The sequence below is a fragment of the Sus scrofa genome, chromosome 6, assembly GCF_054392235.1.
Source record: "Sus scrofa isolate SSC_HxYL_T2T_F1_AM1 chromosome 6, Sscrofa_HxYL_maternal_Yorkshire_Landrace_v2.0, whole genome shotgun sequence".
Taxonomy (NCBI): domain Eukaryota; kingdom Metazoa; phylum Chordata; class Mammalia; order Artiodactyla; family Suidae; genus Sus; species Sus scrofa.
In genome coordinates, this window is record NC_139388.1 from 5232240 (window position 1) to 5257843 (window position 25604).

General features: G+C 52.4%; 1 protein-coding gene and 1 long non-coding RNA gene across 4 annotated transcripts; one reads left to right on the forward strand and one right to left on the reverse strand.

Annotated features, from left to right (window-relative positions):
- The first annotated feature begins 375 nt into the window (after positions 1-375).
- On the forward strand, positions 376-16832 carry KCNG4 (potassium voltage-gated channel modifier subfamily G member 4). Of its 2 annotated transcripts, none has more exons than XM_084959448.1 (4): positions 376-738; positions 1100-1305; positions 2468-3221; positions 13680-16832. In XM_084959448.1, coding segments are annotated over exons 2-4 (1527 nt in total). In that variant the 5' UTR covers positions 376-738; positions 1100-1303; the 3' UTR covers positions 14451-16832. The 2 variants fall into 2 exon arrangements, with proteins under 2 accessions (XP_084815574.1, XP_003481830.3); XM_003481782.5 differs by having other exon boundaries at positions 376-734.
- LOC146402171 (uncharacterized) lies at positions 12030-25603 on the reverse strand. 2 transcript variants are annotated; one of them, XR_014805347.1, is made up of 5 exons: positions 25291-25603; positions 24578-24884; positions 23972-24109; positions 23139-23382; positions 12030-13057 (listed from the first exon to the last, which is right to left on the reverse strand). It is a non-coding gene; the product is annotated as an uncharacterized LOC146402171 (long non-coding RNA). The 2 variants fall into 2 exon arrangements; XR_014805346.1 differs by lacking the exons at positions 12030-13057; positions 25291-25603 and adding exons at positions 13128-15841; positions 20699-20773.
- Between the last annotated feature and the right edge of the window lies 1 nt (position 25604).

Here is a 25604-nt window from a genome sequence, read left to right on the forward strand (position 1 = left end):
CTCCCACCTAGTGCTTGGATGCTGGCGTTTTTCTGAACCTATCCCAGGCCTCAGCTGGCTCAAAGCAGAAAAAGTTCCTCCTGTAGCCTCTATCAGAGCCCCTCCCGGTCACCAGCGCTTCCCGAGGAACCTCCAGGATGCCAGAGGCAGGAAGCTGCAGAAGCCCCAGCCCCAAGTTGCCCTCCACGCCTTCCAAGTGATGCTCGTCCTTGGAGGGGAGGGAGAACAGCTCTCCTTGCCTTCCAAGCGGTTGGCAGAGGCGGCTGCTGCTCCTGCCTGCTGCCTGGCTGATGGAGAGATTATTTCTAAGCCCTTCCCATTCCCCCCCTCCACCGCTTCTCTTGCAGGACCACACTGGCTGTCCCCGTGGGACTCAGTGCATAGCCCGCCGCTGAAGCAGGACAGCTGGCCCGGCTCCCTCCCAGCATGAACCCCTCAAACCCTCACCTCACACAGGAAAAAGGGCTTCTGGGTCCTTTTATAAAAGCGACCCCACTCTCCCTGGGCTTTTCTGCAGCTGCTGAAGAGAGAGATACAGAATGAATGGACTTCAGGTTTCGGAAGAAAGCAGGCGAAGAAAGGTTGAAAACTAACTCTGCCAGCAACTGCTGTGTTTGGGATGGTTCTTTGCTTCTCCTTCATCTCCACCACAAACCCATCTCTTCCCGGGGCATCGAGACATGTGCTCCCCTTGCCCGGCAGGGAAACAGCTGGAAACGGGCTCCCTGAGAAGGGTGGGTGAGTTAAACTTCAGAGGAAGAAGTTAGTGTTTGCTGCAGGGGTGGGGGGTTGCCGGATGCGCTCAAACACCCTTTGCCAAAGTGCTGTTTTGAGTGATTCTATTGCCCAGGCTCTGGGAAGAGGTTTGCATGCCGGCTACTTCTGGGGGGCGTGCATTACAAAGTTGGCTTTGTGCAGTGAATGCAGAAAGGGCATTGGGGGGGGGGGGTTCTAGAAAGGGCTCCCTGCGTTGCACTGGGACTCTCTGTGTGACCTTGGCCAAGTCCCTTCAGCTCTCCAGCTCTGGGGTTTTTTCACTCGGAAAACAAGAATGCTTGGGAAGGGCTCCCCTGATTTCAAAATACTCTTCTCTCTGCAGGCTGCTCCTTGTTCTCTGGCCATACGTTGTAAACCAAGCAATCACGCAGAATAGCAGAATATCGTGTGGTGAGCAAGTGTAAAATGCATAGGCTGTGATTCAACTCTCCACCGGCTGCTGGAATCCGACTGGCTCTGAAATTGAGAGGAACTTTTATTTCCATTCAGCTGCTGAGTTTTTCCCTTGATTGGAGTGCATCTTGGAATGTAAGGTTATGGATGCTTTAGAAACAGCTCTGGCTAGAATGAAGAGCACAGGAAATGGTTGCAGGAGGCTGAGAGTGAGGAAGATTGTGGCAATGTTTTGTTTTGTTTTGTATTGTTTAAGGCATGGGCTAAATCTAAAACCCTTCCTCTAAGTCAAGCGTCCCAAATAGGTCTGAAATGGAGAGATCATTAGCGGCCTCTTCATTCCACAGATAATAAGATCGAGGTCCAGAGAGGGGGATTGACTGGCTCAAGGTCACACAGCAAGGTGGCTGAGGCAAACACCCCACGATGGTGTGCCGTCACTGATGGCAGCGTCCTCTAAATAGAAAAGCAAATGAGAGGGATGAGGTGACCATTGTAAAGCGACTCCTTGAGCGTGAGATGCTGTGCCAAGCAGATTCCCAATCCTCATCGCCTCACCTTTCTGGGCCTCAATTTCCTCACCTGCAAAATGGAGATACTAATGTATCTTATGGGGTCGTTGAGATGAGTTACCTTAGGAGGCATGGGGATGGGTGCCTGGCATGTCAGAAATGTCTAGAAGCATTCTTAATGTACACTGCATGTATGTTACTGCATGTAACCCTCACAGTGCCCATAAGGTGGGCACCCCAACTACCCCAGCTGTGCAGATGAAGCGAAGGCCTCAGAGAGGCTGAGAAACCCACCTGTGGTGGTGGTCTGTAAGGGATCAGACCCTGGCTGTGAACTTGATTTTTGCACCCTTAAGCTCTATTTCTAACAACTGTCCTTTGCAAGGTTGGTATGAGTCTGGTTACTGGCCCAATAATGATGAGATCAGAGAGATTCAGGCCCATGCCCAAGACCATACAGCCTGCAAGTGACCCAAGCTCTAGCTTGCCCAACTCAGGACCGAGCTCCCCAAGTCCCAGTCACCAAATGCCTGTTCCAGGGAGATGCTTCGGAGATAGGAGTTGACACTATCTGGGAAGGGATGTCATAGCCATCTCCTTTTGTTCGCTGATAGATCCCAAGTGCATCTGGTGCCCAGTAGGTGCCCATCCGTGTTGGAGGGAAGAGTGAAAGAATAACGGATACAGGTGCAGTTGCCCGAAAGCAAACGTGAGATGCTGTCTAGGACTCTGCCCCGAGACTGATGCCCCTCCCCTTTTCTTGCCCTTGTCCCTTCCGGTGCCAGGACGTCTTCGGCGATACCCAGAGACAGGGGTCTGCACGCCGGACACCATCACTTCCGGTCCTGCAGCCCTTGGAGTCAGCTCTTTCCCGGCCCTGTGGAGCCACCATCCATCAAGGGCATTTACTACCGCCGGGCCCGGAAGGTGGGCGCGCTGGATGCCTCCCCGTCAGGGGACCTGAAGAAGGAGATGCTGGTCAACGTGGGGGGCAGGAGGTACCTCCTTCCCTGGAGCACGCTGGACGAGTTCCCGCTGAGCCGCCTGAGCAAACTCCGCTTCTGCCGGAGCCACGAGGAGATCGCGCAGCTCTGCGACGATTACGACGAGGACAACCAGGAGTTCTTCTTCGATCGGAGCCCCAGCGCTTTCGGGGTGATCGTGAGCTTCCTGGCGGCCGGCAAGCTGGTCCTCCTCCGGGAGATGTGCGTGCTGTCCTTCCAGGAGGAGCTGACCTACTGGGGGATCGAAGAGGCCAACCTGGAGAAGTGCTGCCTGCGGACCCTGCTGCGGAAGCTGGACGAGCGGGCGGAGCTGCGCAGGGAGGAGGCGGTGCAGCGGCAGAGGGAGGCCAGCCGCCCGGCCGTGCGCACGTCCCGCTGGGGCCTCTTCATGCACCAGCTGCGGGAGATGGTGGAAAACCCGCAGTCGGGGCTCCCTGGGAAGGTCTTTGCGTGTCTGTCCATCCTCTTCGTGGCCACCACGGCCGTCAGCCTGTGTGTCAGCACCATGCCGGACCTGAGGGCGGAGGAGGACAAGGTGAGTGCTTGCTTTCTCCAGCAGGCCGTGCCCGGCGCCGCGGGACTGAGAGGCCACGAAAACGCTTTCGTATTTTTCAAACAAGAAGGGAGGAAACGAGTACGATCCCCGCTGGGTCGTACACATTTCCAGCCAATGCAGTCGTAAAAGATAACTTTTATGTGTGTTTTTTGGAGAAAGATGCGCATAAAAGGGGTCCGGGAGAGTCATCAGTAGCAAAGGCTGGCCATCGCCAAAGCCACCCTGGTCTTAATGGGCAGAGCAGGCCCACGTCACGTGTGCCTGTGCCAGCTCTGTGACCCCTGGCAAATGTCTCCACCTCTCTGAGCCTTGGTTTCCTCCTCCGTAAAGCAGCTGACCTGGCTATGAAGGGTCACACCCTGGACGTATTCACCGCGTGTTAATTGAGCAGCGGCTTGGAGTGGGGCGCTAGACCAGGCCAAGGTTGCCTCCCTTCTTAAGCCAGCATTCTCGTGGGCATCTCAGCTCCAGTCTCAGATGGAGAAATTGAGTCTCAGGACGTTCAGCTTCCCCAGAGTTACCACGCAAAGATGCTGGTGAGAGTCTGGACCCTGGTTCCTGAGCCCCCCAGTCAGCACCCCTCCCCCACCCCCACCCCCAGATGAGGACCTCGGAGCTGAGTTGATGTGGAAGTGACCCCGCCCCAGGGGTCCTGAGCAGAAACCTTTGCTTGCCCACTACTGTACTGTCCTTCCAAATAGCGGTGGGAGACCCCACCCCACCTCCGGGACCTGGGTGGTCTGAGAAATGAGATAAGGACCTGACAGTGTGTTGGGAAGATGAAGGGAGAGCTTCACATTGAGATGTGGATGGTTTCTTGAGTTAAAATGTGGCCCCATACTCCTCCATGGCTCCCGTCCCCTGACGTCCTAATAATGTCACTTGTGTTGACATTATAGCAGGGGATTCCAATAAACAACGCACGTACATGAAGCAGTGCAGGCTATATATGTGGTTTATAACTGGTGTCATTGACCTAAGTCCTCTTCCCTTAAACATATATCCCGGAGACCATCAGAGAACTTTCCAGAAAGACAGGACTTAGAGGGAGAACCAGCCAGTGCTTCACTCAGAATAGGCACTTGATACATGTTTGTTGAATCAAAACCTGTCTTGTCCAACCTGGAAACGTTTTGTCCTAAAGGAAAGCCACCAAAATGTTTCACCTTTCAAACAGCTCTTTTTTTTTCCCCCTAGAGAAGACCTTAGCGCTAATTGTAGGCATTTTTTTCATTCTTTAGCACGAAATCATGTGACTCAAGAACCTGCTTGTGGACAGAAAGATTTAGATGTGGACACTGCAGTGAAAAGATTAGGAGAAAGTAAGGGATCTCTGTTCCCCAAGGATGGGACTTGATCCCACTTGCTGAGGAAGGGCCCCTGGATTTTTCTCGCGCCTCTTCCTCATAGGGCTTCACAGGGTTTAGATTATGCAGAGGGACAAGCTCTTTCCAAAGCCTAATGGTTTGAAAATCATGCAGGGTATGAACCCAGGATGGTGTCACAGGAATCCGGAAAAATAAATCAGGGGCGGGAGAGAGAACTGGGGACTCAGGCAGCCATTTCTATTGGTAGAATAAGAGGGGTGATGTCCACCCCTGATTGTCCTGTCCGGAGAGATGATGGGAGGTGCAGCCCTCCCAAAAAAAGGTGTCTATTTCCCCATTTTTTGACGGTAATTCAGAGAGGCTGGAGACTGAGGACCAGGCGGGCTTTGTTCCTTCAAACGGTGCCCTTCTATTTACATAAAAATATGCTGTTCTTTCCTGGCCACACGTGCCTGGTATTTCATATTTGGCCTCTGGGACATCAGTCTGAAAGCAGCGATTCAGCAATGGCTGCAAAGCCAGGCAGCTCGCTCCTGGGGACAGTCAGTGCCCAGGAGGCCTGGGGAGCCGAGTCATCCCCAGAGGATGTGACCCACAGAACTCCTTCATCAGACACGGGAGAGGGGTCACGCCGGGTTGGAGAATTAGAACACATGCAAAGTATTTTCCTTTCCTTTCTTTCTTTTTCTTTTCTTTTCTTTTTTTTTTTTTTTTTCTAGCTTCTTACAGCAATATCCCTTGAGTAAACTTGGCAGTGGGGTGCAAGCTCTGTGCCTGAGATTGCAAATTAAAATGGAGCGGGGGGGAGGCAATAAGACAGGCAGGATCAAGCCAAGTGCCTAAGCATTTCCAGCAGCATTCAGACTCTGCTGGCTTCCCTGGGGCAGCTCAGCCCCAAAGGGATGAGGGAACTGAAGCTTATTAAGTGCCCCTTCAGGAGGCTGGCATTTGCTAGGATGGACTTAATCCTTGCAGTAGCTTTTGGAAGTGGATACCGCTGCTCCCCGCCGCCCCCATTTTACAGATGAGTAGACTGAGGCTCAGGGAAGTTTTATCACTTTCCTAAGCTTGAAGTTAGTAAGTGGCAGAGCCAGGATTTGAGCTCACCCCTGCCTGGCTCTCGAACCCAACCCCTTAGGATGGCACCATCTTTCAATGCTAAAGCCACTCTACCTGTAGGCTGGACCCTTAGCCTCCACGACACTTAGCATTTCTGAGGCAGCCAGACTTTCTGAAGTGCTTCTGTGTCTGCTGGGACTGTTCCAAGTGCAGATGCTCTGGGTTTGAATCTCAGCCTCATCCCCACACACTCAGTGATCCTGAGAAAGTCACTCTTTGCGCCTCCGTTTCCCTCTCTGTAAAATGGGGATGCTATTAACCTTTTCTTCAAGCAGCTACTTTGAGGACTGAAAGAGTAATTCGGGGTGTTCCCTGGTGGCTCAGAGGGGTGGGGATCTGGCATCTGGGGTTTGATCCCCTGGCATAGGAACTTCTGCATGCTGTGGGCATGACCAAAAAAATTAAAGAGTAATTCAATGTAAAGTGATTAGAACAATGCTGACACATAGGCAGTGTTCAAAAAAGGTCAGTTGTCATCCTGATCCACTTCTTAGGTACTCGTTCACAGGAAGTCACAATATTTATCCTTTTACTCTATTCATCAACAGGTACTGTGTGCCTGTTAAGTACATTCTTCTAGGTGCTGCAGATAAGACAAATCTCTCACTTTCTGAGCAGCCCAGGTCCCTTTGTTTTTTACCAACCGAGATGAAATTCACATTACATGAAATTAACCATCTTAAAACAAACAATTCAGTGGCATTTAGCACACTCATAATGTTGTGTGGGCAACACTTCTATCAAGTTCCACAACATTTTCTGCACTCTGAAGGAAAACTCTGCACCAGTGAGGCAGCCGCTCCGCACCCCCACCAATTTTCCCCTGGCAATGACCAGTCTCCTTTCTGTCTCCATGGACCTCCCTACTGCAGACACTTCATTTAATGGGATCCTACCATTCGTGGCCTTTTGCTTCTGGCTTCATTCACGTCATATAACATGTGCAGGGTTCATCTGCGTTGAACCCTGCCAGCACTACATTCTTTTTGAGGGCTGAGTAATATTCTACTATCTGTAAATGCCACAGTGTGTTTACCTGTCCATCTGGTGATCAACACTGCAATGCCCCAGGTTTTCCACTTCCCTCTGCCCAAGTCCCGTGCCATGGTTGTCAACCCTGCCCTTTTGCCCAGGTGCCCTTTCCACATAGCCCTTGCCTAGCATCTCTGCTGGTCACAGCACCTTGCCCTCCCTCTGGGGGAGGCTGAAGGACACCGGGTCGCTACAGCTAGACACTTGCTCCTTTTCTTTTGGCCTCTTTCTTCCTCTTTTCTGCTCCCGAGATATCCCGAAGGCAGCAAACGGTATCATTCATGAGAAGGAGCTGAAATCTCCTGTCTGCGCGTGCTGGGTTGGAATCCCAGCCTGGTACGCCCTGGCTCTGCCCTTGGATGTGTCACTCTGTTTCTCTGTGCCTCTATTTCCTCACCTATGAAAGATGATAGCGACAGCACCTGCTCAGAGGGAGCCCGTAAGGCTGATGATCCTTTTATCATGTGCTGGCACAGAGCCAGCATGGGCTGTTTTCACCCACCTTTGGGGCTTGTTCACACCCTCCCACCTGCACATCTGCCTTGCTCATCACACTCTCCCCGCTTCGTGGAACCAACGTGGCGGCAGTCAAGGTGGCAGCCGGTAGGTTCAAACATCTCTGTTTCCAGTGCCTAGCATCATTCTTCACTCACTCATGCACTTCCCCGAGGACGTGCTCAGTGCTGGGGACGTCTGGGGACAAGTGGGGGCACATGCTCTCATGTCCCTTCCCATTCTCGCTTCACCTCCTCCCCAGAAGTTTGCAGGGGACTTTCAGAGATATTGCAAAACGACACACTCCAGATTGCAGCTGCGCAAAGGGCGCTGGGCGGGAGCAGAGCTTGGGGGGTGTGATTTGGGGGGCCACCTGTGCTCTGCTCTCCGTGCCTCACTGAGATGGGGAAGGAAGGCACATAGACTTTTAAAGACCAAGAGAACCACGGGGGACCCCTCCATGGAACAATCCCCTCCTGGCATTGGGTGTACCTCAACTTTAGGCATGCAATACCTATCCCCTCCCCGGCCCCAACTCCTCCCTGCCTTTGATAAAAAGCTTCGGGCTGGAACCAGCATCTCCTCCTCCCTGGCTCTTTCTTGGATCATGAATTAGCTCCGTAAAGAACTGCCCACTCTCAGTAGCTTCTCTGTGTTCAGTGACATTTGGTAATTGCCTTAGGGAATTCTTCTTAACCTGCTTTTGGGGCTTGGAGGTTTTCTCCCTCCAGCTGAGCTTCCCTCTGTCCCAGCTGACAAGCCGTCCTCTCCATCGCCCTTTCCCATGGGTAGCACACGCCATGGCTCCAGTTCCTAGCCCCCCCCCCACTCTGCCCACCCTGCCTGGCTCCACACCCTCCTCAGAGCCCCGGTGTGCCAGGGCTGGGGAGTGGGGGCAGCTGAGGGAAGGGACAGCAGCTCAAGGTGGTGTTGGGGGTGGGGGGTGGACCATGGAAGGGCCATGAAGGAGGGGAGCATGGCAGAGAGAGACTGGGCTCCCGGGGAGAGGCGTGGGTCAGCAGTGCCAGGCATGGGAGATGCTCGAAGAAAACAGCCCAGGACCAGAGGCCAGGGACAGAGGCACAAATGATGGAATTTGTGGCCAGGAGGAAGCAAAAGGAGGGAGTGGATGGAGCTAAAGAGGGTAAGACATGGCCAATTCTGGCCGCATTCCCAAGGGGGAGCCGGCAGGCATTGCTGGGAGACAGCGGGTGCGAGGGTGGCTCCAAGGTCAAGACTTTGGCCCTGAGTCCCTCCCAGATGGAACTTTTAGAACTGGCCCTCGCTGCACCTGCAGCCGTCTGCCGGACAGCCTGTCCAGATGGTCTCTCAGGGACAATGGCTTTGTCCTCAGAAAGCCCTGGCCACCCTCTGACCCCAGAGCCCTTCAGAGCAGCTCTGCTCCAGAGCTTTGGGAAAGGATGGGGCTGCTGTCACCCCCTCACCCAGAATGGCTCAACCACTCAGACTCAAACTCTGCTTTCTTTTTCACTAAGATCTCATCATAGCCTGTATGAGTCACCCTTTTAAAGTGCACAGCCAGTGGGTTTTAGTATACAGTTGTGCAACCATCTTCACTGTCTAATTCCAGAACATTTTCATCACCCTAAAAAGAAATCCCACACATACCAGTTACTCCCCCCCATTCCACTAGCCACCTGTGACCACGAACGTACTTTCTATATTCGTGAATTTGCCTTTTCTTGGCATTTTACAGCTATAGAAGCAGGCAGTGTGTGGTCTGTTATGTTGGCTTCTTTCACCGAGCAAAAGGGTTTCAAGCTTCACCTGGTTTGTGGATGAACCAGAACTTCCTTTTTGTGGCTGCATAATATTCCATCATATGACTAGACCATATTTTGTTTGTTCACTCATCTGTGGATGGGCATTGAGCTTGTGTCCACACTTTGGCTGTTATGGATCATGCTGCTGTGGATATTCATATACAAGTTTGCATGTGAATGTATGTTTTCAGCGCCTTTGGGTATGTACCTCAGAGCGGAATTGCTTGGTCATAGACCGAATGTGTATTTAACTTCCTGAGGGACCACCCACCTGTTTTCCACAGCAGCTATACCATTTTACACCCCCGCCAGCAACATTTGGGGGGTTCTGATTTCTCTACATCCCTACCAACACTCATTTCTTTTTATTGAAGTATGATTGGTTTATTCTATTATGTTAGTTTTAGGTGCACAACAGAATGATGTGTTCTTTTATAGCGTTTACACCATTGAAAGTTATTAGAAACTATTGGCTCTATCGCCTGTGCTGTACGTGACATCCCTGTGCCTTATTTACCCTATAACACCAGCCTGTACCTCTGAATCCCTCTCCTCTTACACTTGCTCCTTTTCGTCCTTATCATCACAGCCATCCCAGTGAGTATGGGGTGGTAGCTCCTCTGGTTTTGATTTCCAATCCTGACTTTTTTTTTAACTTTCCATGATGGAAAATTTCAGGCATTGTCAAAGTAAACAGAATTGTATAGTGAACTCCCAAGAAGTACTCATGACTCAGCTTTCAAAATTGTCCACAATCTGCCATTCTGGTTTTCACGCTCTCCACCCCCTCCCACCCAATCCTTCAGCACCATGATTGATCGTTATTTTCATTTTACAGTGTTATGGGTAAATTTTACACACACTGAACAGCGCAAGTCTTATCTGTCCAATCAACAAAGGGGGCACGCCCATGTTACCCAGAACCCTGTTTAATAGGGAATGTTCCCATCACCCTAGAATGTTCTTTCAGCTTCCCTCGTAGTCCTTCCCTACCCCATCCAGAGGCAGCGCTGTCCACCTCTGATGAGTTTTGCCTGCTCTTGGACTTCGCCTGGATGAAGCACATCTGGCTCATTCACAGCACATCTGTCTGTGACATGGTCCGTGTTGTCACGCTGCCCACCCCTCCCCCTCCCCAGGGCTGGTCACCTTTTTCTTCATGGCAGGAGGGAATCAGATCATACCTCGCTGCTGCAAGTGACAAGCCCCCTGGGAGGGCGGTGTCACAGACCATCCTGTTTTGGCCAGGACTGAGGGAGTTCCGGTGATCTGGGACTTTCTGTTGCTCAGCCCGGAAAGTTCTGGGCAAACCAGGGTGAGCTGTTCATCCTACCTCCAGAATATGACCAGAAACTTGCTGAGAGAAAGAGTGACGTTTTTCCTTTCCTTCCCTCGAGTTTTATTCACATCTTGGCTGACCTGGGATCCTTTCCTCAGCTCGAGCCCCATAAAGTCCTGCCACCACAACGCTGGCCGCTAGTGGGGCATTGCTCTGAGGGCCAGCACTGGGAGGCTGCTCCGGGATGCAGAGTGGAGCAGCAATGCAGGGGTGACTCGGCAGAGCGCTGCTGCAGTGCAGGAGGTGGCCAGCGGCGGGAGGTGGGGGTGGACTGGGGCATGCTTCGAATATCCAAGAGCTGACACCAGAGGCAGAAGGAGGACCCGCAGAGCCCCCTCTGCCTCCCAGGAGCCACCTTTCTGAGCTCCTGGGTCACTGGTCTGGGAAGATTATTTTCAGGCCACAAGAGGCTTTTACACCAAAGAAAAAACTCCCAGAATGTCAGCAACAAAGAAGCCTTATAGAGAGAATCTGGCTCAGAGTCTGAAAAACTTCCAGGCTCCTCTGACTCAACAGGGGGGGTCTTGCCAAAATGCAGGTTCCTGGGCCCCACTCCAGGGCTTTGCTATCATGATGGGAGCCCCAGAATCTGCATTTGTAACAAGCATTCTCGGGCATCCTGAGGCAGGGATTGTGAATCGGCTTGGAGAAATGCTAATTTTGGTCTACTTTCTTCATCAGAAATTAAAACACAGAGAGAGGCAGTGATCACTGAAAGGTCACATAGCAAGTGTGTAGCAGGACTGGGAATCAGGATCCAAAACTCCCGAGCCTTCCAGAATCCCCAGGCAGTCATGGCAAAGACGGCTCATGTGCTGGAGAATTCCCTCAGCTTCCCATAAAGTCCAGGATAGAAGGGGACAGTTAGCCTTGAACTGACGAGGCGGGCTATGTCTGTGACCGGTGACTCAGCTCTGTTACCTGTGCCTGCAGGTGTAGCAGCCTGCTGACTCCTTTACCTGCCTCACTCCCATTCATCACTACACTCCGGAGACAGAGAACCAACAGTCCAGGGGGGCGAATGATTTGCCCGAGTAGGCAGAAGTGGGAGAATGGAACCTGGGTCACAGACACTCCTGACTCCACACCCTCAACCCCCATCCCCACCTCCCACCTCTTTGGTAGACCAGAGAGAAGGCGGGGCAGAGAGCTGCTCGTCCCCGCACCGGCAAACAGAGATCAGGACCGTCCGGCTCATTGCTTCTTTCAAAAGCCAGACATAAAGAACATTTCAATTTAGAATCCCGGTGAGCCCAGGCACTGGAAATAATTTCTTTTTCCAGTTCAGGGGTTTTTAATCCAAAGAAAACTGCAGGTGTCAACATCTTGCTTTTCACTCAGTCAGCTGGCCTTGGTCCTTCACTCGCCCATCCGTCATGGATACAGAGGGTAGGGCGACTGATGCAGATGGAGATGGAGCTGATGGAGAGGCAGATGCAGCTAGAGATGTGGACACAGATGATACAGATATAGATGGAATTTTTAGAGTCAGGTTCTCAACGCTGGCTCTGCATTAGAATCATTGATGGGACTTCTGGAAAGTTCTACGGCTCAGCTGAAACCTAGATCAACAAAATGAGAATCTCTGGCGTCCCGGACCGGACATCAGGCTATTTCAAGGACACCCCCACCCCACCCCTGCCGCCAGGGGATTCTAATATGTGCAGTCAAGGCTGAGAACGACTGCGTTAGATCAGAGCTTCTCCAACTTTATTGTGCATGCATGTTATTGTTAAAATGAAGATTCTGGCTCCAAAGGGATGAAGTGGAGCCCAGGATCCTGTGTTTCTAACAAGCTGGGGGAGGAGGATGCTTCTGGTTCCAGGACACTCTCTGAGTAGCAGAGGGGCTAGCGGAAGTCCCTGTTGGGAACATGGGTGGGAGTGACACAGCAAGGAGCCCACAGGAGCTCCCCCCCACCCCCACCCCGGCTGGGATCTCGCAAGAGAAATAGCTGCAGTCCACATCACAGGGCTGTGCTAGGAATGCAGGCACCCTCTCTGCCCACACCCCAAGCATTCACCCCCCAGAAACCACATCTGCTTCTGTAGTGCTTTACCTCCAGAGTCTAACAAGGGGCCTGGCACAAGATGAACCCACCACGCATTTGGCTTGGATGAATGAATGAGGGATGGCGGGCAAAGACGTTACAAAATAGCATAGAGTCTCCCGGGAGACCATCAACCATGACACTGAGCCCCAGCAAGTTATTTCAGCACTTGGACCATAAATGAAGCCAAGCTGCCTGCTCATGGCATCACTGCGGGGCTTCAGTGACAGCACCAGGGCAATGCCTGGTACACAAGAGGTGCTTAAATCGGTAAAGGAGAAAATGGGCTGTTCTAACAAAGAGGGCCCCCAGTAGAACAGCTTTAAACATAATGGAAGCTGATTTCTCTCACAACGAGGGCCCGAGGTGAGTGGGCAGCTCTCATTCTGAGACTCAGATTTTTTCCACCTAGATGTTCCATCCTTCCTGGGCCATTGGTCCAAGCTGCGGGTTCTAAGCTGGGCCATGTGGGTTGATCTGGCTCGCAGGAAGCGGGAAAAGAGAGGGCAGGAGCTCAGGCCAACAACTGAAGTCCTAGAACTGGAGGTGGCAGGCATCGCTTCTGTTTACTTTCTGTCAGTGGGGGCCTTGGTTGTTTGGCTACACTTGGCCGCAAGGGAGGCTGGAGAGGTGGTCTCTCTTCTAGTTGACTGGCCATGTGCCAAGAACTGTGTAAAAAGGGGGTTGGGGTGGGTGACTAAGAGTCTACAGCACAGAGCTCCATCGATATAGACATAATGTATCGAATATACAGATTATTTACTAGACAAAGAATATACACAGAATATATACTGGGGGATTAATATATGCACACTACTATATATAAAATAGGTAAACAAGGACCTGTGGTATAGCACAGGGAACTGTATTCAATGCCTTGAAATAAGCTATAATGGAAGAGAATCTAAAAAAGAATATATATATATAACTGAATCACTTTGCTGTACATTTGAAACACAACATTGTAAATTAACTATACTTTAAATATACACATATTTAGTGTATATGTAATATCTAATGACATGTATTAATAGTACATCATATAATATGACATAATAAAATATCAGTATATTGTATAATATATAGCGCATATTAATACAAATATATGGTTCATATATAAAATAGAGAAAGGATATATATTTGGTATAGAGACTGCGTACGGAATCTGTATACACGGAGTCGATATCGGTATGGACACCGCTCTGTGGAATTGCTTTTCGGGGTGGTTATTTTTCCATTTCCAGTGGGGCTGCCCGTCCCCTCTCAACCCACATTTTGTCGCCTCTCCAGGGGGAGTGCTCGCAGAAGTGCTACTACATTTTCGTCGTGGAGACCATCTGCGTGGCCTGGTTTTCCCTGGAGTTCTGCCTGCGCTTCGTCCAGGCCCGGGACAAGTGCCAGTTCTTCCAAGGGCCCCTGAACATCATCGACATCCTGGCCATCTTCCCCTACTACGTGTCCCTCGCCGTGTCCGACGAGCCGCAGGAGGATGGCGAGAGGCCGGGCGGGAGCTCCTACCTGGAGAAGGTGGGGCTGGCGCTGCGCGTGCTGCGCGCCCTGCGCATCCTCTATGTCATGCGCCTCGCCCGCCACTCGCTAGGGCTGCAGACGCTGGGTCTCACCGTGCGCCGCTGCACGCGCGAGTTCGGCCTGCTGCTCCTCTTCCTCTGCGTGGCCATCACCCTCTTCTCCCCGCTGGTGTACGTGGCGGAGAATGAGTCGGGGCGGGTCCTGGAGTTCACCAGCATCCCCGCCTCCTATTGGTGGGCCGTCATCTCCATGACGACGGTGGGCTACGGCGACATGGTCCCCAGCAGCGTGCCGGGCCAGATGGTGGCCCTCAGCAGCATCCTGAGCGGAATCCTTATCATGGCCTTCCCGGCCACGTCCATCTTTCACACTTTCTCGCACTCCTACCTGGAGCTCAAGAAGGAGCAGGAGGAGCTGCAGGCCCGCCTCCGCCGCCTGCAAAGCGCCGCCGCGGCCAGTGAACACGAACGCCTGAACGACCTCAGCGACCTGATCCTGGAGCGCCCTGCCTTGCCCATCGCATACATTTAACTCAGAATCCCCTCTGAATATGCCAGAACGTCAACCCGCCGCCCTCGGCTGACGTGAGCTCTCGAAGCTACGAGGGGGCTCGAGGCCACAGCTGCTTGGCCGGGTGATTCTTTGACCCTTCTGGCCCCCGCGGTCCCGGCTGACCTTATCCATGTCACGTGTCATCGCCTCTCTCCCTGCTCCTCATGGAGCACATCCACGTTGGCTGGGTTAGGTCTGCCTCCCTCTCATCTCATTTCCTTCCCAGAAGAGTCTTCAACATCCCAGGCTGGGTTCCAGATGCCCACAGAACCGAGCCTTTTTCCTGGACCAGCCCATCGCCAGGAACTAGAGGGTCCAGTCACGGCAAGCCCTTCTGATTAGATCTTGCCGTCCAGTCCTTCAGTGGGTTCCAGCCGGGGTCTCCCGCTGCTCACACCATGGGTGGCATTTTCCTAACACGGCTGCCTCTCTTCAGCTCTGGAAGCTCCTAGCCCCAAAGGCAGAACTGACCTTTGCATTAAATCCCACTGTAGAGGCTGGTGGCCGGCCATCCCTCCTGACACACCTGGGACCTGGTGTGCCACTTGCCAGCCCAGCAGGCCCTCCTTGGCCACCTGGGCTCTTGGTGGCACATTCTCCAATTATCTGGTCCTTGGCCTTGATAGAGGCTAACTCTTGCAGGGCCCTGCATTGTCCCTTAATTGAACTGTCCTTGCTGCCGAGAACCCCCCCGCATGGCAGGGACCTCAGCTTTCCACTCTCAGCGAAGCATCATAGAAACCAGGGCAGCCTTAGGATCTGCCCCTTCTCTGCTCCCAGACCCGTTGATGCTGAGGACAGGCTTCCTTGGCTGATATTTAAATGGACTTCTTTATCCATCTCTTCCTTAACAGGCTCGGCCCTTTGCCTCCAGTGTGGGAGATGGAGATAGGACTGAGTCTTAGGAGATAAAAGCCACACATCCTGAGCCAAAGGGGAAGAGCAGGGAATTCTGAGCCATCAGCTCCCAGAGGCCCAGGAGGGCTGGAACGTGGAGGGAGGGATGTTTTGGGCGACGAAGGCTGAAGGGTGGGTTGGGATGAGATGCTGTGCAGAGGGTTTGGATGTTTCGGTCGATGGAGAGGTGATGCTGGAGAGACTGGAGGAAGGGATGACAGGAACGGACTCCTGGCGTGGATGGTGATGATGACAGGATAGGCTGCAGGAGGACCATCTGGAACAGGGAACCCGTGGGCAGGTCAGCAAGCCCTAAAGGCCTACCTCCTCTGTGACACTAACTGTCCACGGGGGTACCAAGGCGTCTCATCCTTTGTTCTCCAGCCGAGACCCCCTGGGAGAGGGCTCGATGGCACCGCCCTCAAGTCCTGGGATCAAAGGGATGGCAGACAGGAGGTCGTGGACCTGCGGATCTGACGTAGTTGTTGTGTCAGCGTGTTAGCATTTTGTCACTGGAGACAACTTCCTTGCTGTTCATTCATTCCACTAGTATTTAGTGCAGACCTACTATGTGCCGGGCACATGCCTTCCCCTGACCTCACTGCCAGGGTCAGCACAGCCACAGGCTCTGGCCCAGGGGGGCACCCTCACCAGCATCTAGCTTCAGGCTGGCCCTGACCTCACAGGGAGCCCTCATTCCCTTTGACTGTTCCGGGTGCCCTCCCAGCTGACGGGCACACGTGTCCCCATCCCTCTAGATCCCAAAGAGCTGGCAGGGCACCCCCCCCCCCATTCTTCCCATGCTGACATTTCACCAAATGGGAGCTTTGCCTAGTAGCATGGTGACCCGTCATACAAGGAAAGGCCCTACACCCTAGAAAATCCACCTGTGACTTTAGCCCCTTTTCCTGTCAGTCTCAGGGGTTGGGCTAGACCTGGGGTTGGGTTTTCTGGCTATAGGGTCCCAGGAAGACCCTCAGAGCTGTTGTGCGTGGAGAGCTATGGTTCCAAGGTGCAAAAGAATGCACCTTGAAAAGAATGTGCAGATTTATAAACACCCTTCCCCCTTTCAGCCAGTGCCCATCCATGGCCGCCATGCAGGGTGAGCTCACCCCAGACCACAGAAGACCTGGGACCCACATCGGACCCCACGTCGTCCCTCCCTCCTCTGATGGGAGACCTCTGCGCTGCGTGCCTGGTGCAGTCACACCCTACTCCAGCTCAGCACATGCTGTGACTGGCTCCCACTCAGGCCTCTATGCTTTCCTCTGTTTCCCATACCAGGCATCTGAACAAATATGTGCCAGGACTAAAAGAAAAATAGGTGAGCCCATCACCAACATTATGAAGCTATATAGTGTCTCAGTACATGCCCAGTGGGTATTCTTTACCAAATCAGAAGTGGAAAATTGGAATTGATTGCTTGCATGTGGGGCTTAATTAAAGACTATTTTTTTCTCCCCATGATGCCCCGGGGGCTGGTCTCCTTGTGTTAGTCAAGCCTGGACGAACAGCCATTCCTTCATGCTGATTGGGTGGGATAGGGATGACCAGTGAGTTGCTAGGTGCTCTCTTCCTCCCCATTGGCTGAAAGCAGTCTTGTGATTCCCAGAAGGGCTTGTTTTTCTCTGAGGCCAATGGGCATGACTGCAGCCAAAGGCAGAAATTTTCCAGCTGAAGGTGAAGAGCAAAGGGCCCTTGACTTCAAGCCATCTTCACTTCCCAGAGGCAACTTCAACACTCTAGTCAGAGTTGAGCCCAAGAAGTGACTTGAGGATGGATGAGTTAATTCTTCAACACAATGCAAGTGGGTCTTGACCCACTGGCTCTATTTTCATGGCTTTTAAGACGTAAGAAATTGGTACCTGGAAGGCCCGTCAGAAAACAGACTATGCAGGCAGCTTGTATGAGGTGGCTATGAACCTCTGGAGATTATGTGTGCCTCAAAATGCACAGCTTTGAAAAAGGGTTCAATTTTATCAGCTCCTTAAAGGAATCCATAAGCCCCGCAAAAGAATAAGAAGTTAGGCAAATCAACTGCATTTTATGATGGCAACACCAAGGCTCAGAGAGGGAAAGCCACCTACCCAAGGCCACACAGCCAGTTCATTTAGTGAGATCTGAGCATCCTGATTCTCAGCAGAACACTCATTCTAGTATATCAGCTCTTAGCTTCATCTGAAACAGTGCCCCAGATCTCGAAGAAAATATTCAAGATGAAGTTGGAAATCTTTGCATGCTACCATGAGCAGAATAAGAAGGGCCGTCTTGGGGTGGGTATCTGGGCACCAGCTCCTTCGCTGGTGGACATGGAATCTGATTTCACTGGGCCTTCCTTTTCTCATTGATCCCATGAGAGGGTGGGTGAGGTAAAGTCCCTTCCAGCTTGGATAGCTGATGATCCTGAGAAGTTCATCGCAACGATTTATACCATGGAGAGAAGTGGGCAGGTAAGAAACAGACAGGTGAGAAAGGGAAGCCAACCGCAGTCCCTGACTCTCCATAGAATTGCTCCCTTAGCAAAAATCAGCAGGTGATTCAAGTTTGAATAGAAGTTCACGGAGATCCCTGTTCATCACCCACCGCCCGGGCTCCTCACCCCCGGCGCCTGGTTGCACTGCTCCACGTGGCCCCTGCCTGCCTCTCTCTAGTAGCATTAAACCCCCCCCTTTCTTCCTCTTGTCAAAATGCTAATAATGGGCTTCAGTTATTGATTACTAGGCACCAGGCAATTGATTTCTTTTTGGACTAAACCCAGGCTATAGCAGTGAAAGTGCCAAATCCTAACCACTAGACCACCAGGGAACTCCCCAGGCAATTGATTTTTTTAACGTTTGAATTTGGGAAACATGTCACACTCGCAAAAAAGTTACAAAGAGTAGAAATACTACATAGGAGTTCCCATTGTGGCTCAGTGGTAACAAACCCAATTAGTATACATGAGGACACATGTTCGATCCCTGGCCTTGGTCAGTGGGTTAAGGATCCTGTATTGCCATGAGCTGTGGTGTATGTTGCAGAAGCAGCTCAGATCTGGTGTTGCTGAGGCTGTGGTGCAGGCCAGCAGCTGCACCTCTGATTCAACCCCTAGCCTGGGAACTTCTATATGCCACCAGTGTGGCCATAAAAAAAAAAAAATACTACATAGGCTACTCTAATGCACCTTTTTAAAAACATTTGGAGAGTTTCCTGGTGGCTCAGTGGGTTAAGGGTCTGGCATTGTCACTACTGTAGCACAGGTCACTGCTGTGGCATGGTTTTGATCCCTGGCCTGGGAACTTCCACATGCTGCAGGAGTGGCCAAAAAATGTTTGGTACCATTTGCTTTATCATGTGCTCCATTTTTTTTTTAATTATCTATATTCGTGTGCTTTTGTGGACCATTTGAGAGTAAGATGACTATACCACGGTATTTTGCTTTCAGAACTTTAGAATGTAGTCCCTGGAAAGCCCATCAGAAGATCATGGGTCCAAAGGTTCCCAGTGTTTCCACGAGGGGTCTGGGAACCTCTGGAGATGACACACAACACAGCGTGGGTCCGTGCTTCGCAGGTGCAGTTCAGAGTGCAAAGTGTCCAGTGATTCCATCAGATTCTCAGAGGAACCTATGACTCCTCCCCCAAATAAAAGGACAGACGCTCTAAGGTAAACCAACGCCTCCGTTTTAAGACGGAGAGCCCAAGGTGACCAGAGATGTGTCGGTGTGTAGATCACAAGAAGAGTGTCTTGCAAAACCACAGTGCAGTTGCCCAGTTATCCGCATCAGCGCCGTTCACTGGGATGCAGTCCTTGAATCCAGTCTCCTGTCTGGTCCAGGTTTGCAGACTGACCTCATCATACCCTTTCTAGCCTTTCCTCCGGGACAGGGTCCATGTAGGCTTGGGGGTTGCATTGCCTTGTCCTGTCTCTTTAGCCTCCTGAAGTCCGGATCTTTCCATAGCTGTTCCTCGGCATAGATGACAAGGGAACTGGGGGTGAGTGCTAACTTCCCCTTCTGAGTAGAATGTGCCTCGTTTGGGGTCCACCTTGTGCTTAGACTGAGGCTGGGCTTTCCTGGTCACACCCTACCTCTGTGCTGTGTTCCTCTGGGGGCGTCACATCTAGGGGTGCCCTCGCTGGTGACCGACGAGCCCTTTATTTGGGAGGTGACCCTGGGAGATGCTGGCTGGGCAGTGAAGAGTGATAAAGAGGCAAGGGGCTGGGGAGTGAAGGCTGGCCCGAAGGCATTCAAGGAAGAAACAAAAATAACCTCAGTTCCCGAGCAGGCAGGACAGAACATGCCAGAAGGCCGGCCATGCCTGGACCACCTGCCCCCTCTATGAGGAGGAAAGCTTATCTGTCCCCAAGGCTCAGGGCAGCTCTCTCTCCAGCTGCCACAAGGAGGGAACCCTCCGTGGCCCTCCTGACCCTGCCAGCTGCCTCACAGATGTCTAACCTGCCCCCTTTATGGCCGTGGACACAGCGGTCCAGGGAGGGGGTGTGATGGGGGAGGTCGCACAGTCAGCGGTGGCAGAGCCAGGACTGGCAGACGGCACCCTCAGCCTGTGCCTCCTGCCCCTCTCACCCAGCATTTGACCTCTCACCAAGGGGCACCTCTGGGAACACGAGGTCAGTTAAAAATAGAACAAAACAATGGGCTGCCACTGTACCCATCGGCTCTGTGGCTCCTGGGCCCTCCGAAGCGCCGGACTGAGGCTGTGCGAGCCCAGGCCTGCCTTCTTGGCCGCTGCTCTGGGTGACACGAGAGACACATTGTGACTTTCCTCACTCACCTTTGCTGCAAGGGGGACAATGGGGAAAAGAATGAATTGGGGCACCATGAGCTAAAATTAGCCAATCTTGCTGTTGCAAAAGCTTCTGTTATACTCAGTCAATGACTTGAAATAAGATCCCCCGGGGAAACTCAGCAGTTTCACCTGGCGCCTTCCCAGCTAAGCTTGGGGCTCAGCTCCGAAGGAATCATGAAACAATATTAAGTGATGAGTGGCTTCTCCGGTGCCTCAGGTCTAGCCTAAGGCTGGCCTTGTGGATGCGGGAGGAGGGGGTGGGGGCCAGGTCAGGGCTCACCCACACCCCACCCCGCCACGGCCAAGTCAGAACTTGGGAGGGACAGTGGCTGCTTTCTGTCAGTGGCAGGGTTTCTTAAGTGCCTGCCATGTGCCAGGCATTGTTCTGTCAGCAAGACAGATGCTCCTGGCACCTGGGGGGCAGGGAGGAGCCGGGGTGGGGAGGCAGACCGCAACTAAGTCAAGATGGAAGTACATGGGACAAGCAGACGGTGACAAGTCCTAGGAAGGGAGAGGGTAGAGTGGTGCCGGGAGTAACCATACCTGCTGCCGACCTTGAAAGGGCTCTGAGGACTTCTCTCTCTGTTCCCAGATCTTTGGGTTCCCCTTGAACTAGACCTGGAGGCAAGGATGTACATGCAGGCATTTGATTTGGGAGGGGATCCCAACAAACACTATGTAGTTTTAGGACACACCCACAAATATCAGTTAGAATTTTGTTTTTGTTTTTTCCTAGTTCAATAAACTCTATTCAGCCTTCATTAAACAGGCAGACCAACAAAAGGAGACTTATTGGCTCTTACAACTGATAATCCATAAGGAGTTCAGGTGTGGCTTAATCCAAGTGTTCGACCAATGTCATCAATGTCAAACAAAAAGCTCAGATTCCCTGTGTCTTCCCTTTGCCACCCTAGGCTCTCCTCATGGTCACAAGATGGCTGCACAAGCCCCAACTCTCACACCCTCATTCCACCAAACTCACTCAGGAGAGAAATTTTTTGTTCCCCAGAATCCCAAGATGTGGCTTTTTCTTTTTTTTCTTTTTTTTGGCTTACTGGCTCTGAGTGTGTTATGACCACATCCCTGAACCAACTACTGTGGCTAGTTCACATGAGATGGGGCTCACCCTGGAGCAGAAGATAGGCTCAGAACCACCCAAACCACATGGCTGAGAAGGGGAGGGCAGAGGTTTCCCGGAGGAAAGCCAGGACACTGTTCCAAAAGAGATAGGCATTGGGCAGCAAGCAAGTGCATCTGTCAGGACCATCACAGCAGCTACAGGGTGTTGCTGGCTGCGTGTCCCTTCCTGTCTCACCACTTCACAAACGTCCCTTGATCCCTGCAGCCACCTTCTGAGGAAGGTAATATTATCCCCATTTTACAGATGAAGAAACTGAGGCACAAGAAGGTCAGGTGAATATCCCAAGGTCATCCAACTGTCCATGGTGGATTCAGGATTCACACCCAGCCTGTCTAGCTCCAGACTCTGCTCTTAACCTGCTTCCTCCTGCCTTCCTGAAGCCCCCATAACATATACATATATTCCCAAGTGGGCTATTTGGGTTCTATCTTTCACTACAAAAATGATGTGAAGATCTAATTCTCTCTGTAAGATAGAATTCCAAAGCTGGGAAAAAAGTTTTTAAGAGAAACCTATCCAGATGTCCATCGATGGATATATGGATAAACAAACATGCCCTATCTATACAATGGAATATTATTCAGCCATGAAAATGAATGAAGTATTAATACAAGATACAGCGTGGATGAACCTCCAGATTATTATATTCAGGGAAAGAAGCCAGTCACAAAAGGTCACATATCATAAGATTCCATGTACATGAACTACCCAGAATAAGTAAATCCACAGACAGAGGGCAGATTAGTCATTGACAATGCTGGAAGGTGGCTGGGGGGAGGGGAGTGATTGCTAATAGGTGTGGCGTTTCTTTCGGGGGTGCTGCAAAGTTTGCAGAATTAGTGGTAATGGCTGTACAACTCCAAAAATATACTAAAAACTATGGGATTGTACACTTTTTTTTTTTTTGTCTTTTGAGGGCCACACCCATGGCATATGGAGGTTGCCAGGCTAGGGGGTCTAATCGGAGCTGTTGTCGCCAGCCCACGCCAGAGTCACAGATCTGAGCTGCATCTGTGAACTATGCTGCAGCTTGTGGCAACACTGGATCTTTAACCCAATGAATGAAGCCAGGGATTGAACCTGCGTCCTCATGGAACAACGCCAGGTCCTTAAATCACTGAGCCACAATGGGAACTCTGGATTATGCACCTTTAAAGGGTGAATTTGGGCGTTCCTCAGTGAGTTAAGGACCCGGCATTGTCACTGCTGTGGCAGTGTTGGGTGAGCATGTTTGATGGGGCAGACCCCCAGCAGGGTATGGGGAGAAATAGGCAATGGGCTGACCTCCGGGAGCTGGGAGCAGCCAGGCCTGACGACAGCCACCAGCCTGGGCTGCCAACCGCACTCAGCACCCTTCCCAGTCCGTCCCACAATGACCCTGCCGGCCACGTGTTTGCGAGCAACTCTCATCGGCCAGGCAGGGAAGCCGAGCCTGAAGCCACCGCCTCGGCCTCCTGGGTCCACACACAGCACTGGAGACCACACCCAGGCAGGGGGATCCTGGTGCCAGGGCCACCCAAGGCCCCGGGCAGACCCCCAGATCCCTGAGCTGCAGGGAAGGGGAGAGGGGCAGGGTGTGCCAAGGCATTATTTGAGGTGTGCCCTGCGGGGTTACATCACCTCCCCACTGCAATATGCTGTTGTTGGCAAAACATCGCCCAGACGGACTGGGCCAAGAAGACATTCACAGGTTCTCCGTTTCAGAAGCAGCCTCATCATCAGCCTGCACTAATAAATACGCTGAGTCAAAGGGGCTGAGCGAATCCCGTGTAACGAGGATTGTCCTGGGAGGGAGGGGTGGGCCGGGAAGATGTACACAACGTGGGGGCAATTCTTACTTACTTGGCAGAACACAGCAGCGTTAATGTCATTTTGAATCCCTTGTTTACCACTGACGATGTGATTAATGATGAGCAAATGACTCATTGCATAAAACTGCAGTTGGCGATGGCTGGTGTATTTCGCGATCCGGGTGGAGGCACCATCGCAGGACAAAAAGTAAATCAATTTAAATTATCTCCAGGGGAAAACAACGTGTAATAAATGTGCTCATTAATAGGCTCGGGGGTTTTAAAAATTCCTTTCTCTGAAAAAAAAAAAAAACGACCATGAGAAATCATTATTGCAAAGTCGGCCTGAGAAGTTTGTTTTCTCCTTTTAAATAACAACACCTCATGATAAATAACCTAGCTGTTTTTTCTCGTTAAGCAAACGATCCCTGCTTAACAGGCTTTTGAGGGCCTCCTACCTGGTTCAAGCGGCCCGTCTTCTCTCTGCACATGCGCCCTCCTGAGTCCCTGGCCTGCCTCTGGCAGCTCCTCCAGTGCCCCCCGCTTTCCTCTCCCACCCTCCCCAGCCCACCGGCCTGCAGCTCTTTCTCTCCACGGCAAAGAAAGGCTGCTTCTCCCACCCCCGCGGCCTTCAGGAAAGAGCAGAGGAGAGATGGTGAAAGCCAGGAGGAGCCCTGGGAACCACACTCTACCCTCCAGCTCTCACTTGATAAAGAGGTCGGGGTTTTGTCCAAGGCCACGGAACCGCAGCTCCAGCGACAGCCCAGGCAGCGAGTGCCACGGAGGGGCTTGTAAGTCAGGACCCCTGGACTGGGATCGCAGCTTCGCCCCGACCCCGTGTGCTCTTCTGGAAGTTACCCAGCTTCCACTTGAAAGTTTCCTCACCTGTAAAATGGGGCAGCAGTAGCATCTCCTGTGCTCAGTGGTGGGAGACTTAAATGGGATGGTGTCTGCAAAGCCTCAGGTGCAGGGCCTGCGGGAGCCTCTGGCCTCTCAGCTGTTCCTCGGCACCCCCTCCTCCCGCTGGAAAGGGAGAGGGCGCCCGTGTGGGCAGCGGACAGGCTTAGAGAGAGTGCCGGCCCTCAGCGCACCTGGCCTTCTGGTTATTTCTCAGGATGAGTTGACCCAAGTGCGCTGAGGTTAAGTGGCGGCCTAGGCCGCATACACCTGGGGGTGGGGCTGGGGGCTGGCGTGGTTCTCCACCACCCCTGAGGTCTGCACGTCCTGAGAGCCTTGCTCCAAGTCTTGCTCCAGCACAGACTTCCAAGCTGACTGTGCTCCTGCTTAGTGGCCTCTGCCCAGGCCGGCAGATGCGTGCATGGCTGTGTGTGTGTGCGTACATGCGAGCATGGCGTGTACAGCATCTTCCCTCCCCACCCAAGGTCCTCGGACAGCCTGACATTCCCTGCAGACTCAGTGCAGCCCCTCGGAGAAGGAAGGAGGGGACCACCCACCCAGGGGGCACGTGGGCTCAGGCAGCCGCAGCCTCACCTGGTGGAACAGCAGGGGCGGCACAGAGAAAGCCTGGGACCAGTCCTTGTGACTCGGAGGTGAGCTTCCCAGGGGAGCCCCCACCAGCAGAAACCCAGAGGGCCACTTGTCCAGGGCCCCCCTACTGCTGTCCCATGATGCCACAGAGGCCCCACTCCCAAGCACGTGGGCTGGAGGAGGAGAGCTGGGGTCCAGGCAGGTGGATGCGCCCTGGGGCTGAGAACAGCTGGGACTCGCCAGGCAGAGTAAATTGGGCCTGGCTCCACTGTGACTCGTCAAGGAGAAAGCTCATGGCAGATGCTGAGCTCTGCTGAATAAAAAGGTGACCGGTTCAATCACTCCTGGGGTCAAGGAGACCTCCCCAGTTACACATGCGTAGTGAGACTCCTAGGAGTCAGAAAGGGAGGGGGCGCCAGGCCATAATAAGTCCTGATACCGTCCCAGCATCCTTTGCTCTGGAATCCATCTTTGCTAAAAGATGTACACACATAACGGGGAGGGTCCTACGTCCAATCAGGTGTGAAAACTATAACAGGATAATTGGCCAAAGGTTAACAAAGACCCAGAAGACCCGTCCTGCATAAATGATTAAATCACCTCCTCACTCTGGGACGCCCGCGCACACTGCTCTTTAGGGCATGTGTTGCTGCTTTGCTTCTGACTTAAATAAACTCCTCCTCTGTGTGCTCACCCCCATGCACTGCGACTCTAACCTGAATTTTATACGTTTTCACCAGCTTTGCCTCCTTGAAACATTCTTGATTTTAACGTGGGCAAGAACCAGGGCAACTCGGCTTTTGCTCTCTAGCTGGTCTCAGGCTAGGATTCCTGGTTTTTCATCCAGGCTGCCCGGGTTCAACTCCTGAGCAGAGAATTAAGATCTCGCTCCAAGCCGTCACTGACTGCTGTCTCTCCGAGGCCGGGGCGACACTGCAGTGATTCTGTGAGGGGGGCTCCAGTCCTGGCCGCCATGGGGGTCTCTCTTTTCAGAGAAGCTCCAGGCTACCCCACAAAAGCCGACCACACA

Bases quoted from the DNA above. Each gene is read 5' to 3' on its own strand.
- KCNG4 (XM_084959448.1), top strand. The intron at 3,222-13,679 runs GTGAGTGCTTGC...TCGCCTCTCCAG, and splicing joins TGAGGGCGGAGGAGGACAAG to GGGGAGTGCTCGCAGAAGTG.